Source organism: Cyphomyrmex costatus, unplaced genomic scaffold, assembly GCF_001594065.2.
Source record: "Cyphomyrmex costatus isolate MS0001 unplaced genomic scaffold, Ccosl1.0 scaffold932, whole genome shotgun sequence".
Lineage (NCBI taxonomy): Eukaryota > Metazoa > Arthropoda > Insecta > Hymenoptera > Formicidae > Cyphomyrmex > Cyphomyrmex costatus.
Window position 1 is genome coordinate 228,330 of NW_017280520.1, and position 16,148 is coordinate 244,477.

General features: G+C 30.2%; 3 protein-coding genes across 3 annotated transcripts in view; 1 reads left to right on the top strand and 2 right to left on the bottom strand.

Annotated features, from left to right (window-relative positions):
• The window catches only part of Flo2 (flotillin-2), a 98,487-nt gene that overhangs the window by 44,158 nt on the left and 38,181 nt on the right, over positions 1 to 16,148 (top strand). The window lies entirely within an intron of this gene.
• Positions 1,878 to 5,016, bottom strand: LOC108781978 (glucose dehydrogenase [FAD, quinone]). Its single transcript, XM_018550122.1, has 4 exons — positions 4,600 to 5,016; positions 3,476 to 3,659; positions 3,169 to 3,302; positions 1,878 to 3,092 (listed from the first exon to the last, which is right to left on the bottom strand). Exons 1-4 carry the CDS (start codon positions 5,014 to 5,016, stop codon positions 1,914 to 1,916), a joined length of 1,914 nt encoding a protein of 637 aa, XP_018405624.1. The 3' UTR covers positions 1,878 to 1,913.
• LOC108781980 (glucose dehydrogenase [FAD, quinone]) lies at positions 9,492 to 15,813 on the bottom strand. The gene is made up of 2 exons (XM_018550124.1): positions 15,798 to 15,813; positions 9,492 to 11,459 (listed from the first exon to the last, which is right to left on the bottom strand). Exon 2 carries the CDS (start codon positions 11,425 to 11,427, stop codon positions 9,550 to 9,552), a length of 1,878 nt encoding a protein of 625 aa, XP_018405626.1. The 5' UTR covers positions 11,428 to 11,459; positions 15,798 to 15,813; the 3' UTR covers positions 9,492 to 9,549.

Genomic DNA, 16,148 nt, shown 5'->3' on the forward strand with positions numbered 1-16,148 from the left:
CAAAATCATCGATGTAAACCAATTAATTTGAATAAGATTTCATGCACTGTAAAATGTGATAAGCATCACTCAGACGCTTATCGACACTTCACAGTGTGTGAAATTACATGTATTAACTTTTTTGCGTCAATAGTTTTTCATTTTAGCTCCAGGAGGTCAAATTAGACAGGCTTGATCTAAATTTCCTCAAATATAGCAAAGCTTTTATTTTTATCAAATAATTGACGTTGAGTAGAATAGTCTAAATGATAAAAGTCGTTCCTATTCTAGCTTTTTTATTCTTTATTTTTTTACGACTTTTTTTTTAATGTAAAAAATATAGCGAGAATATATGAAAAATTAACGAATTTACATGTACACTTAATGTCGCGTCATTTAATTTGCGTTCTATTACAAACTGTTTAACATTTAATTGATTATTCCAATGTGTCCGTGTATCAGTTATAAATTATCAGTTATAAAGCATCAGTTACTATAAATAAACGATGTTAAATTTTTTATTAACCATTTAATTTTTAACGATACGTTATAATGTTATAAAAGTGTTAAATAAAGAATCAATGTGAACATGTGTACACTTTGTCTCAGGCTTATACAATATTATTACATCATTATAGCAGCATATATTTTTATCATTATGTATAGGATGTGCAGTATCTTGAATAAATCAATAAAAAACTAATTGTCACAAAACTAAAATTACACAACAACAATAGTTTGCACCATGGTCATGTTGTTACAATGTGTCTGAAAGCGTAGCAATCCTGACGCAATTGCAGATTAGTTACGGCCAATGCAATTTATGTGATTTAATTGGCCGAAAAAAAATTGTATATCAGTTTTCTATCTTAGAAATGCTAAATCACACAATTATCTTATTCGCATGTAATCCATATTACATTATAGATTGACACTTTAAAAAAAAAATACACATTTTTCATACTATTTATTTGCTTATTAAAGACTATTTTATACAAATAAACAATTTTAGTTTTACACACACATCGCAATTATCTCTATTTTGTTACAGAGAAATAAATAATAAATCTGAAATTAATACTAAAATAATTAAATAATGATTTAAGTTTAAAAATCGGAACAATAATTACGGAATGAGTTTTAAAGAAATTTTAATTTAAAGAGAGATTTTTATCAGAGTAAAATTATTTTATTTATGATAAAATTTTTATTTTAAAAGCGAAACGTATTCATCGCGCGCGCGCGTTAACAGATTTTTATTGTATTTAACATTCCTATTATGCATAATGAAATCTCGTTGATACAATTTTTGGCACAATTATGGCAAATCTCATACATAATATTTATGTAATTACTTATCCTCTTGACGCGCGAATATCTAAAATTTAAATAATTATTCCGAAATAACTAGAATAGTGTTCTAATCAATAAAATACTGATTTGACAAGTATGCACCAATCAGTCTGTTATTAACATAATGAAAAGACATAAGTGTCTTACATCAAATAAACGATTTGATGATTTTTAGGTCTATAATTAATGATTTTTTAGGTCTATATTGCAGTTTATTTGATTTACAGACGACATTTTTTTCCGAAATAGCATTTTCGAAAATAATCGTCAAGATCGAACGCAACGAGAATATAAGTCGATTTTTACTATTATTATGTTACATTATGATCTGTATTTCTAATGTTCGAGTTCTATAAGATAAATTTTATTCACGAACAAGTTCAATATTACAGATATCGAACGATTACTGCAACAATTATTTTGTTCTCTTTTTACAAGTTATTCATATCTTAAATTTGGGACTAATCTTTTTTATCAAAATATCTAGTATTACTATTTTAAAGCTGTTATTTGATCTTATTTTTTTACTTGCATCTCTATAATTACATTATGTAATTATGTAATCGATTAGGAACAGCGTATCAAGAAGCAGCAACAGTAACATTGTCCCTTTTGGAACGAGATGATTGTATCCACCTTGCCTTTATCATATCAGCACCTTTTTCTGCTATCATTATGACTGGTGCATTAATATTTCCGCTAGTAATAGTGGGCATGATAGATGCATCAATTACCCGTAGTCCTTCAACCCCATAGACTCTCAGTTCTGGATTCACGACCGCCATTGGATCATTGGATGGTCCCATTTTTGCGGTTCCGCTCATATGATAAATGGTCATGGTATATTGCCTGACCACGCAGTTCCAGTACTCGTCGGTATAAAGTGGAATATGCTTGCAATTAGGTATTGGTTTATTATGAAATCTGGAACCGAATCTTTTCATACTATTGGTCTCGCCAAAGGCGATAGCCGCCTTGACACCTTCGCGAAGCACTGCCACGTCATCTGGATGAGTGAGATAATTATGATAAAGCAGCGGATAATGTAAAGGATTCTTGGATCTCAGTCTAATATAACCGCGCGATTTAGGTCTAAGCATCATCGGAAATATTCCGAAAACGTCATGATTGGTGATTTGTCTAAATACTTCGTTATAGAATTCGTCTGTTAAACCGTGAGCGTTCTTTACGTGGGTACCGCCGTCGGAGGTCGTTGATGAGGATGTTAACATGAACTCAATGTCAGGCCAATCGTCGGTGTGATTGGCATACTTGGTCGAAATAAAACCGACTGCCTCGAGACCAACGCTGGATGTTAACGGGCCATCCTCGGTAATGGCATATCTCAACGCCGTGTTTATATTTACCATTCGATTCATAACGAAGCTGACTTTGTAATCGATTGGAAAAATGAGCCCACCAACTGCTATATGATCCTGCAGATTCTGTCCGACTCCGGGCGAGTCTTTAATCACGGAAATACCCAATTCCTCTAAATGTGGACGCGAGCCTACACCGGATAACATCAACAATTGTGGACTATTAATGGCACCGGCCGAAAGAATCACCTCTTTCTTGACGAACACTACTTCCTTACGACCCTCTCTGATAAACTCTACACCATACGCTCTTTTATTCTGAGGATTTATCAGCACTCGAGTTACATGGCTCCACAGGGAAAGATGAAAATTTTTTCGAAGTTGAATAGGTCGTACAAATGCTTTGGCAGTACTGCATCTAGTGCCTCGCCGCATTGTAAACTAAAAGAAAATAAAATCAGCAATCTCAATAATTAAGTAGAGTTTTCACAAAATGATATGCCAGTTTCACACATACTTGGAAAAAGGCGAAGCCAGTTTGCTGTTCACCATTAATATCACAAATATCGTAGCCCATCTCTTCTCCAGCTTGAAGAAACGCTACGCCCAATGGAGTGAGATATGGGCTGTCCTGCACCGTCAAGTATCCTCCTGTGAAAAAAAGATTTTGGAAAAAAATAAATATTCATATTTCATTTCTTACGCACGCACGTACATAAACAAATTTTTTTGAAAAATATCCATAGTTGGCGCATAATTGCTGAGATATATGTATATACATATGGTATATATATATTACGACAAACGTAAGAAAGCATACGGACCTGTACTATGATATTTTGTATTGCGTGCTAAATATGGATTCCTTTGGTCTTGTGACTTTTTGAAGTATGGTAATACGTCTTCGTATCCCCAACCAGGATTTCCGAAACTTTCCCATCCATCGAAATCACGTCGGTTGCCGCGTATATACAGCATGGTATTTAAAACGCTGCATCCTCCAAGAACCTGAAATGTTATTATTAATCGATTGTAAATAAAATCGCATTCGGCCAAGCGAACAAATTAATTAGCTTGAATTTTTAATTGTCTCCAATATACACTGGTAAAAGAGTCTAGTTGCGTTAATTGGAATTTTTTGCTTGAGAATGGACAAAAATCAGAATTTTCTGATTGAATTTATCATAATTATAATAGAGAACTTTTTCTCAAGTATAAATCTGATTGATATAATTAGTATTTTCTGGTTCGTTTATTTTCAACCAGAATTTAATGCACTTTATTTTTTCAATCTTATTTTTGTATTTAGAAATTAATTTAATCGCGCTCTCGTAGTGTGAAATAATGCGTTATAGATATTATAGACTTGTGCAAGACAAAAGTTTTGTACACTGAGTGGTACAAGTTTTGTACTCGAAGAATTACTTTCACTCTAGCTTGATTGCTACACAGTGACTCTCGATACTTTGTAATATGTGACAACATTCGGAATATTTTTATGTCCATTTCTTGTCATAACTGTTAATTTAATTAAACATAATTGTTTCGATTACAAAGAGCCAGTTTTTAATAAATTAATATTATTGTATTGTAATAGAGTATATAATTTATATCGTCGACAATACAAATCAATATAGGTCACTTGAAAGCGAACACTTTTAAAATATCTGAAGTATTTTAATTGAATATAACTTTTCTTTTCTCGTACTTATCCAGAGTATAAAATTTCTACTACAAGTAATAAAACATTTATGTTCTTATTTAATGCTGATCTGAAAATACGGTGGTATCTCACCGCTAAGACAAGTACAACGTCATGGTACGAAACACTGCCGTGCTCTTTCACGCGTCGGCGAGTTACGGCATATTTTTGACATGCTACTCTTGGTTATCTTATCTCGAGATCTTTCTAAATTCGAGATTGATATATATCTCTTTACATATATACCTTGCCTCTAGTCCAGCAACATCGACCATCATTCATCGCCTGACAGGCTGTGTCTTGCGGCTGCGTGCGATACTTCCAATCAAGTTTACTTTTATGTAAATATAAAGAAAGTATCGGCACGTCTGTTATTTCGGTTTCATGCCCACCGGCTTCCAGTAAAAGCACGTTCCAATCAGAATTCTCAGTTAACCTATTGACGAGCACACTGCCAGCTGAACCGCCGCCGATTACAACAAAGTCGTAATCTTTCCTCAATTGCTTCGTTACGCGCGGATGATTTTCCGGGTCCATGAGGTCATAATTGAAGTATGCTAGGGCGGCAATCAACACTGGGATTATAGTTATCTTGCCGATACCGACGCCAAGGAGGACAGTGGCTGTTTTTATAGCGGTGCCGATTATTGTCGCGACGCTCATCTCTTACTCTGATCGTACTTTCGATTACTATTGACCTTGACTGAAGCTTACGCATTCGAATAGCGAATTTACGAATATTTTTTGCTTCTTCTGTCACGAATTTTTTCTCCGATTGTTCCTTGTAGAAACTATCTTCAGTATAAACAGTTAAAATCTGTCTTATTTTATTGTACGTCTTGATAGCGATATCATAGCGCTTTAATTGTAACTGCACAAGTCCGCCCAGTCGAAGGGAGAAACGTATGTAACGGATATTGCTTAATGATATTATAGAAATAAAAGAGTCGTTGTGATTTATGTGCTTTAATTATAAAAATCGTCGGAACATTTCTCTTTGAGATTTCCAGTCCCTTTGAGACTTTGCGAGAATCTGTGAAAATAAAAACAATTTATTTTATTTATTAGATTTTTTGATAATAATTAAAAATGGATTTTTTGATAATGAAAGGATTCACGATTAGGTTCATAAGATTAATATATGATAGAAAAATGTTTTTATATTTTTTCAAGGGGGATGTTATATTTTTTCTATATAATAGTAAACTTTAGTATAATTGTGTAAAAATTTGTTATACATAAATGTGTACTGATTTGCGATAACTACAGTTTTGTCACACATGTCCACGCTCCAATAAACTTGTACATACTATATACAGCTTGCGCATGTGTTAATCTAACGAATGCTATCATGCAATCTATTACTTATATGTTTTCTTTTCATTCGTCAATAATGTAATAGCAGAACATAGAGAGAAAATTATATATGTGAAGAAATTAAAAATTAGACTAACAAGGGTCTAATTTTTAATCATTTTACTATTACAAGTTGAAATTACACTAATTTACACATTTTACTAATTAAAAAATAAACTATTGATTAAAATCTGTATTACAAAAAATGTAAAAAATATTGAGGAAATTAATAGGTAGTTAATGTTTTTATATATTCTTGGCTTAGATAGATCTAGTCCAAGTTGACGCGTATTCTTTTCAATAATTAAGGCGAAATCAGAATAAGAAATTAAGCAATTAATTTTTGCATAATTCACGAATCTTTGAAACGGCATTTAAGTACGCAGCGCATTAAATATTTCCTTTAAGTGGTTTTCAAACAAGTTTTTCCAAACAAATGGTAAGCAATCTAAATGACATAATAGATAAATGATTTAAGAAAGAATTTAGGTTATAAATATTAATGAAATAATCTGAAACTAGAGACCGTTACCGAATTACATTACTGGATATTTCGTATATGTATATAATACCTGAATATTGCAACAATTTAGAAAGTTGGCTACATCGTTCGTTAATTTTAATTCAAATTTGTTACTTTTTATAAGATCTGAGAAAAAGATACTTAATTTTTTTTTTAATATAAAAACGTTTCCTTGATGAACCAAATTTATACTTCTAGAATTATTGTTAAAATTATTCTAAATTCATAAAATCAATGGAATTTTTTTATTTTTTAAATAAAAAATTTTTTTTGATCCACTTGAAATAAATTTGATCAGATATCACGATAATTATCAATTAGTAAGTTTCTAATTTTCACTGAGGTCGGTATAAGTAATCAGTTCTTATTTTAAGATTGTCTTAATGTCTTAATGTACTAATACGCGCGCGTAGCTCTGTGATTGGCTTGTGACATAATATCTTGAAACTGTAGCTAAGATGGTCTTAAATGTAAGAATCTAGTATGAATACTGAGTTAAATACATTGATAAATAATTAATCACACAAATCTATTAAAATTTGCTTGACATAAGAATTGTGTTAACTAAAGTTTTTCTACTTGTTGTGCATTTCGAAAATGTTTTTTCAAAAATTAATAATAAATTATAAGTTGTGGAAAGAGAAGATTTCATTAAAGTTCTCGTTGTGAGCTGTGCTTTAACTTGATATATGTGTGTGTGTGTGTGTGTGTGTGTGTGTGTGTGTGTGTGTGTGTGTGTGTGTGTGTGTGTGTATGTGTGTGTGTATGGAAAGATTAGTTCTAAATTACTTAAAGAATTCATAGTTATTAGATGACTGTAACTTTAAGTGCTATGCACCTACATTTGTTTTTCTTACATAAATTATCCTAGAATAATATTAATATTGGCAATCGACTAGTAATAATTGCGCGATATGTTTTAACAGAATATTTTTATTTTTATATCTGTGACATTTATATATTTGTTTTATTTATAATAGTATAGTATACTTAATAATAAATAACATTACAGATGTCTGTGATTTTGAAAATTTTTAATTATATTATTTTTAATCACACAACACATTTCCGCATATGTTTTATCAAAGTAGATATGTATATGATTAAAAATATATACCTAACTAAATATTTTCATAAATTTGTAATTAAAAACATGTGTATTGAAGGGTATTAAACATTTCCACTTTATACGTAATCCTCTGATTTTAATTAGAACACTGGTTTAAATGCAAACACGTAATAAATTTTAGAAACATAAACTTGCTTGGCGTTTTGATTAGTAAAATTATGTAAAATTTGAACACATTGACTAGTTACATAATTATACTTTATCGTTTATATATCGATTACAATATCAATATTTATGTACAATATGCATATGTGTAATAAATAATAATAAGGTTCTGTAAGTATAAAACAAAATAGAACAATTGAAGGACTAACAGCTAGTTATGTAATAAAGAATGTTTAATTCAAATATAAAGATAAAATATAGAGATAAAAACAATTACAAACGTTTTGACATCGATCGGGTCATTCTCAATGTTATAATAAATATATTATTATAAAATAATTAGAAATGCATATATGTCTTATGTATATATACAACCTATAAAGGAAATATCATTACGGCGTGATAATAGAAGTTGATTAATTCCCTTTCTCTAGTCAAAGTATTACACTGCATCATGACACTGGTACAAGATTGTCTCGACAAAAAGAACACAGGTGCACGTGGTATTGAAACGCTGTTGCGCGATCGAGCAGTTTAACGTGGCAGAGAAAGCGAAAGACTGAGACTTTAAGCATTATGTTCGTCTTATAAACCACGAAGACCTACTACTTTAGCAAAACATATCACCTTTCCCTTATCCTTGTTCCACAAAATGCACGTTTAATTTTAAATTAAAATTAAGACTAATAATAAAATGCAACATCTGACTCTTAAGACAAAAAAAAGTCCAGATAAAAAAATGTTCAATATCTAATTTTATAAAATAATGTTAAATATTTAATTTTATAAAAAAAGTTGATAGGACTGTATTCACAATAAATTAAACAGAGTTAATTTAACAAATTTACATATCTGAATATAAATCCCCCACATATACATCCCCCTCGCGTGCACGCACACACACACACACACACTCAATTTATATTAATATTTGAAATAATGTTTAAAATTATACAGGGCTGCATATTCAAAACGTTTCAAAGCATTATTCTTTGTATTCAGATCACACGCATATTTGCTTCTGTGTACGTTGAGGAAAGTTTTACTTTCGCTGAGTGATTTTGAGATCGTTTTTTGTTACATTTGCCTTTTCTCTTTAATTCTATGATATGAATACCTACGTGTTATTTTGTTAGATATATTTATACAAGGTGTACGTATTTAAAAAATTTTATGAAGCAGAAGAAGAAGACAAAGAATAAAGGCCATAATAAAAGCTTTTTGTATATTAAATTACAAATAAATTGCGAATAGAATCATTAACATTTTATTTTTTGTTATTGTGTACATTATAAGATAAAAACATTTACACAGAAAAAATTTTACTGGATTATTATATATATTTTATTAAATACCTTATATATTGAAACTCTCTCTCTAATATAATTACAAAACCTCTCATAGATATTTATTAGAATTCATCTTGACTTTTGGGAGTACAAATTAGTTTGGTCCGTTTTCTAAAAGATGATCGCCTCCAAAGACGAGTAATTTTTTCGAGATGGAATTCGAAAATTGCCTGAGAGATGGGAAAAAGTAGTAGCCAGTAGTAGACAATACTTTAATTAATTTGAATCCACTTGGAACACATTAATCAACAAGATTAATTAATCTGTTTATTCATTTTGTTTTGAAATTTTTATAAACAATTATAAACAAATATAAAATATTTTATAAATAATTTACAAATCTTATTTATTTTCTTCACTTAAAACACAATTATTCTCTATCTTTTGGTACGTTAAAGTTGCATAGATCTAATTATAAAAATAATCATATTTGTTCTATATTGAAAGCAAAAATAGATAAAAAAATCTGATTATGTTGTTTACTAACGATAAATACTCTCTAAAGAATTTTTTCGCAGAGACCCCAATCCTTAAATTTAAATGTCTCAAAAATGCATAATTTAATTTATAAATGCCAAAACTAGACTAAATATACTTATTTAAACACGCTTAATTAATTGATTTTATAAATACGGTAAATTGAAGAGCACATGAAAGAAAAAAAAGAAAAGTCAGAGAAATAAACTCATTTTTAGAAAAAGATTTGTTTCTACTATTAAGGCCTCGCTTCGCTTTCACAACTCGTTCTTGCCTTCTATAATAGCCCAGTCCTCCTTGATAAAATCTGCGCCTTTTTCGGCTATCATTATCGTTGGCGCATTCGTATTTCCACCGGTGATCGTTGGCATAATAGATGCATCAATGACCCTTAATCTCTGTAATCCATGAACCTTTAAACGAGGATCTACGACAGCCGTAGGATCGCCCTGAGGACCCATCTTTGTCGTTCCAACAGGATGAAAGATCGTAGATGACATATATCGCAGGTTACACTTCCAGTACTCGTCGGAGTCGGATTTGGTATGACGGCAATCAGGAATATCTGGGTGATGCAACCGCACCTTGTGCCGTTTAAATGTCTCAGTGTTGGTCATCTTTTTCAGAAAGTCCAATGATTTCAACATGGTGTCTAAATCTTCCTGCTCGGAGAAATAGTTGGCATAAATCCTAACAGGATCTGCTGGATTTCTGCTACGTAGCCGTATCTCGCCCACGCTCTTTGGTTTCAACAAAATCGAAAAACACTGGATTAGATCTGCCTCTGTTAGAATTTCTATTATTTTTTTAGCTATTTCCGTGTCTACGTTAAGACTGTTAAATAAATTAATCGCCACGGGTATGTGCCCTTGTGGTATGTGACCGTTAATGAACTGAATGTTGGGGTATTTGGCACTCGAATCATGTACATTGACGAAACCCGTAAGATCGTAGCCACTGGCACTTGTTAGAGGTCCTCGATTGTGCATTAAATACTCGTAAGCTGCGTCTAGGATAAACGTAGGTGACAGTGGTGTCGCGCTCTGATTCTTGAAAGCCAAATTTAAACCGAACCACGTGACATGATCTTGAAGATTTTTGCCAACGGGTAAATTAACGATCGTAGGTATTCCCATTTCGCGTAGGTGCTTCTCGGGTCCAATACCCGAAAGCATTAAAAGTTGCGGACTGGCGATGCTGCCGGCCGATAAGATTACCTCCTTCGAGGCTTTTAAATCAATCGATCGTCCGTCTTTCAAAGTCACACGAACTCCAACTGCTCGAGTATTGTCCAAGAGAACAGCGTCAGCTCGAGTTGACTTCATCATGTACAAATTGTTCCTATGTTTGATCGGCGACAAGTAGGCTTTTGAAACACTCACTCTACGACCTTTATCCAACGTTCCTTGAGCTTTACCATATCCGACGAATTTGTCACCGTTGATGGTATCCAAAATAGGTACGCCCATCTCGCGAGCAGCGTTCAAGACCATTTCATGTATTTTCGGTTGAGTGTAATTGTAATACCTGATGCTCAACGGTCCGCCATGACCGCAGTACTTGCTTCTCCACTCGTCGCTATGTCCATGACCGCAGCTTTGAGATTTTTTAAAGTATGGCAGTACTTCGTCATAACTCCAGCCCTTGTTGCCCATTTGAGACCATTCATTATAATCCTTGTCACTGCCATAAATATAAAGCATGGCATTTAGTGTAGAGCTGCCGCCGACAGCTTTGCCTTTTGACCATTTGCACAACTTGTTCTTGTTACCTTGACAGGCAAATTTCTCGGGTTCGATGTCATAGGAATAATCCCCCGGCGAATGTAATAACGAGAGAAATGCTGCGGGAACTTCGCTGAGTATCGAGGGATCCTCACCAGCTTCGATCAGCAATACTTTCCAGTTTTCTATCTCAGTCAAACGATTGGCTAATACGGAGCCAGCACTTCCACTGCCCACGATGATGAAGTCGAATTCTCTATTAGAAGTCGCAATCTCTTCCGACCGATCTGGAGGGTAAATGACATCGCTCAAGCTACATTGCGCTGTCAGAAGCGTTTGTATCAGATACGCAAAGACATTTGCGGGAGTAGTAACTGCAGAATTTGCAGCGTTAGCCAAACATGCTTCCATGTTGATTAAGTCGAACACACGACGATTCAATTCTGTCGAAAAAAAATATATTTTGATATACTAATTGCGAATGCTATTTATAATTCATCTTATATATAAGATTATTTGAAGTCTCATGTCATAGATAATCTTAAAATTCTATTCAATCAGTAAAATGAATGTACGGCATCTCGAGGTTGAAACGACGAAACCTAATATGATATTGAATGTAATTAAATGAAAAATCAGCTTATATTAGAAAATACTACCAAGATGAGAACACTTTAAAATTTCAAATAAAAAAAACATATAAAATGCAATATTTAGGAATATATTTAGGTTTAATATTTAGGAAATTATTTATTTTGTATAATTTTTTTTATTGAGTTGTCTTGAAGTTTATTTTAAGCTATCCATAAAAAATTTTACATTCTTCTCAACAGCAATAAAATTCAAATTTCTTTCTTTATGTACAATATTTAGACTCATTCCTTATTTTCAACGATAAATCAAAATTCCAATTATTTTTTCTATAACCTTGCAAAATGTTTACAAGTTTTATTGAAAAATAATTATATAAATAATTTTGTATAAATATATTAATAACAAAATATCTTGTAGTTGACGTCATAAATGCCTAACCATTTGAATTTATATGAAGCATGAAGACACGCGTTCTTGAAATGAATGATGACTAATAATTATTCGAAAAATGTAATGTAAATTTGAAATTGAACTAAATTTAAACTAGACTTAATCTAAACTCAATAATACTTATAAATAATTTAAACAAAAGATATAATTTATAAATAACTTAATAATTATAATTAATTTATAAATAACGTACTATTATTTTTCTTACAGAGATAAACTTACGATTACACACATTTTTTCTTATTTTCTCAAACTTTATTTTTTATAAATAACAAAAATTATTTTTATAATTTTCCTTGTAATTTCTTTAATTCTTTTTAAAGCGCACGTGTAAATTAGTAATTAATCACTGGTCAATTTAATACTGAAAGAGATTATTATAGAATTATAAAAGTAATTATTATAAAATTATCACACACGAATATAAATTTTTTTAGAATATCGACTTTTAATATCCAATTTAATAGTAACGTAATTATTATAACATAACACACATAAAATTTTAAAACGCTAACTTTTATAGCGTATTCGATTTACAGACTCGATTCGACTCCTAGTCAATGGCCTGTTCTGTTTAACTGCAAAAGAAGAGCTAATACCCAATTTCTTCACATCTAGATAACTTTAATAAATAATTTTTGTACCGACCGTAAATTGTCTACAAACAAGGAAAACATCTAGATAACTTTATCTGGGAGATATCTCCTAGAACATAATAGAGATATTTCCTGGATAAATTTATCCGGAATTTATCTGGAAGTGAAGAAATTGAACGTAAACCGTTCAAGAAATGCAGCTAAAAAGAACAAACCGTTAACTCGGAATCGAGTCAAGTCAGTAGATCGCGAATTAATTACCTATTAATTACCCAAATCAGTAAATCGAATACACTATTAATTATCTAATTTGTATTATTTACTAATTTTTTTGATGTCATTTATTGAGAACGCAAAGACGACTGAAGTCTCTCTTCGGATAATATCTGAAGCAAATTTGTTAGAATATATTTGATATCATATCATAACGATAATGATATCAGAGTTTTTGAACATGGCCGGAGACGCTACCGCGTCTCCTGATAAAAGAATAAAATTTAGTAAAAATATAGGGATACTTAAATGATAACATATCTTATTTATAAATAGCTAGTGCACAGTTCAAGTCTTTAAAATTCATTAATAAAACACAAATTGAATATATAGAACGATTATTTTATTGCGTCTATGTAATAAATATAACATATTCTGTATTTCGATGATAATTTGTTGTAATCATAATAGGACACGCTTACTTATATGTAGGAAGAGAGAGAGAGCTTTGTGTTTAAATAAAAGTATCGAAAAGAAGAAAAAAAAATGTAGAAAGTAACTATCAACTAATGAGTGGAATTTTTTACTAGTAAAAATAATATGTGTATAAAATATTTTTTATACTTATGGTAAAAATATACACAGTAGCGCACGAAATTTCATACCGTTTAATTATCTCATTATCACAAAGATCTGTACATATTTTTATTTTTTATTTTTCATGTTTTTATACTTCAAATTTTTCATGCTCATATACTTAGTTACTTATTTGTGTTACTTCTGCTCAAAAGTATTTTCATATTTATAAAAAATTGTAACATACTTTTATTTAAATAAGTTCTATTTAATTAATTAATTTTATTTATTGTATATAAATAGATAAAACAATATTTGTTATGCAGTACTTATTATCGATTATCTCATATGAGCAATAGAATTTCTCTGCATTTAAAATTGCTAAAATTTATTTACTTCACCTTTTACTGTCGTAAAGAATATGACAACATCATATATGCTTGAATTGTTAATTGTCACACGATGTCTTGCTTACTGTTGAACTTAATCTTGTGTATCGCGATTGAATTTCATTATTCGTATTACCAAGGACGGTAAGATGGTGTATCTTAAGGTGATCCTACGCTTAATAATATTGATTACTAATATTGAATCAGTAATACCGACAGTATATGTTATTTTATCTATGTTTTTAGTATTTTTACAACTTTACACGTTCAATATTATTAACAATATATATCACTTTAGTTTTACATATGTATTGCACTAAGATATACTGTGACATGGATCTTAATAATACTGGATGTTTGAGAATCAAAATCTATCCTATATCAATCTTCTAATATTAACCATACACAATCAGTACTGTCAATATTTATTAATAAAGACAGTATTATTAACCGTGTAAGGTCAACTTTAGAATGCAACTTTTACAAGATAATCTTAAAATTGTCAGTTGTTTGATTCTCTCTCTCTCTCTCTTACACAATACATTAATTTATATAGAAAAATGTATTTGATTTAATTAATGAAAAACTAAAGTGTACTGTAATACTACAATTTATTAAAATTAATTGAATTTGTGCGAATATATATATATATATATATATATATATATATATACTCGTATATATAACGTAATACGGCATGAATACACATAAATTTGCCCATCTTATTAATACCTTTAAATAAAGCTTTAGTATTGAACTTTAAAGCGACCATGAGATGAGAAAATAAGATATTTAAATATTCAGATTCTTTTTAACCATTTAATAAATAGCAATTATAATAGAAAAACGTTTCAACTCACAGAATCTTCATAATTAATATAGAACTTAAATTCACAAATCTTAAATTTAAATCTAACTGTAAAGTGGCAATAATTAAATTAGAGATCAAGATAGTAATTAGACAGAATTTCATTTCCGTATATGATGTAGCAATTAAAAATTTAGGCACACACCATGTCCAACAATAATATATAGGTCGATTGCGTCAAATTGTAAAGTGCAATATTAAATTCCTCATTTGATTGATGAGAATTACGTTAAATCTAATTTATAGTATAAAATCAATATTATAAAACTGTCTCAACAATTAAAATCAAGTTAATAAAAAAATATAATAGAAAATATATTAATCAAAAACAGGAGTTTTAATGGCATTATCATTTCTGTTTCTGATTAATATTTTTTCTATTAAATTTTTTTATTAACTTGATTTTAATTATCAAGACTGTTTTATAATACTACGACTTTATACTAAATTAGACTTAACGTAATTCTCACAAACGAGGAATTTGTTATTACATTTTACAATTTAACGCAATCGACTTATATATTATTATTGAACATGGTGTGTACCTACATTTTCAATTACCACATCATATACGGAAAAGAAATTTTGTTTAATTACTATCTTGGTCTCTAATTGTCACTTTATAGTTAGATTTAAATTTGAGATTTGTAAGTTTAAGTTCTGTATTAATTATAAACTAATGAAAACTATGTGAGTCAAAACATTTTTATATTATATTTGCTATTTATTAAATAGTTAAAAAATATCTGTATATTTAAATATCTTATTTACTCGTCTCATACTTGTTTTGATATTTTACTTTACAAACAAATAAGCATTATCTTATATTATTGTTTACTAAAGTATTAGCTTTGCAAATAAAATAATTTTATTATTTGTACTTTATCTTGATAGATTATAATCAGACAGATTACTGATTTTAATTATGTAAGCCTTATCATTTCTTGACCCTGTCATTATCACATAAAAATTCATTAAAAAACAATTTTATATTAAATTTTGGTATTTTTAATTGTAAGAGTATGATATAAACGAGTACTCAAATATATTATAAATAAATATTAATAATATTATGTATTAGAAAAGAGGGTTTACCGAGAATGTTGCAGCAACGATCCGATTCAAACTAAAGTGCTCGTCAACAGTCAGTATCTCCTTCAGTCAGAAGACGAAGGTTACAAGCATGGTTGCCACCTTTCTCTGGTTTTCGATCTGGAAGAACCGGAGATTCCAGCTTTTTGACCGAGAATTTGTGATTCTTTGACAAATAAAAGGAATTATCAGCTACCCGTTCAAAAATTTTATAACCGCTGTGTTTGAAGTGTACGCGTCGCAGTTAAAATTTTTTTCCATTATCTGATTTTTTTTCCACGGAATGCACTATCAGAAAGTTTTAATTTTAGCAGTTTCTTGTATTTATTATCAATGTTTAGGAGGATATAACGT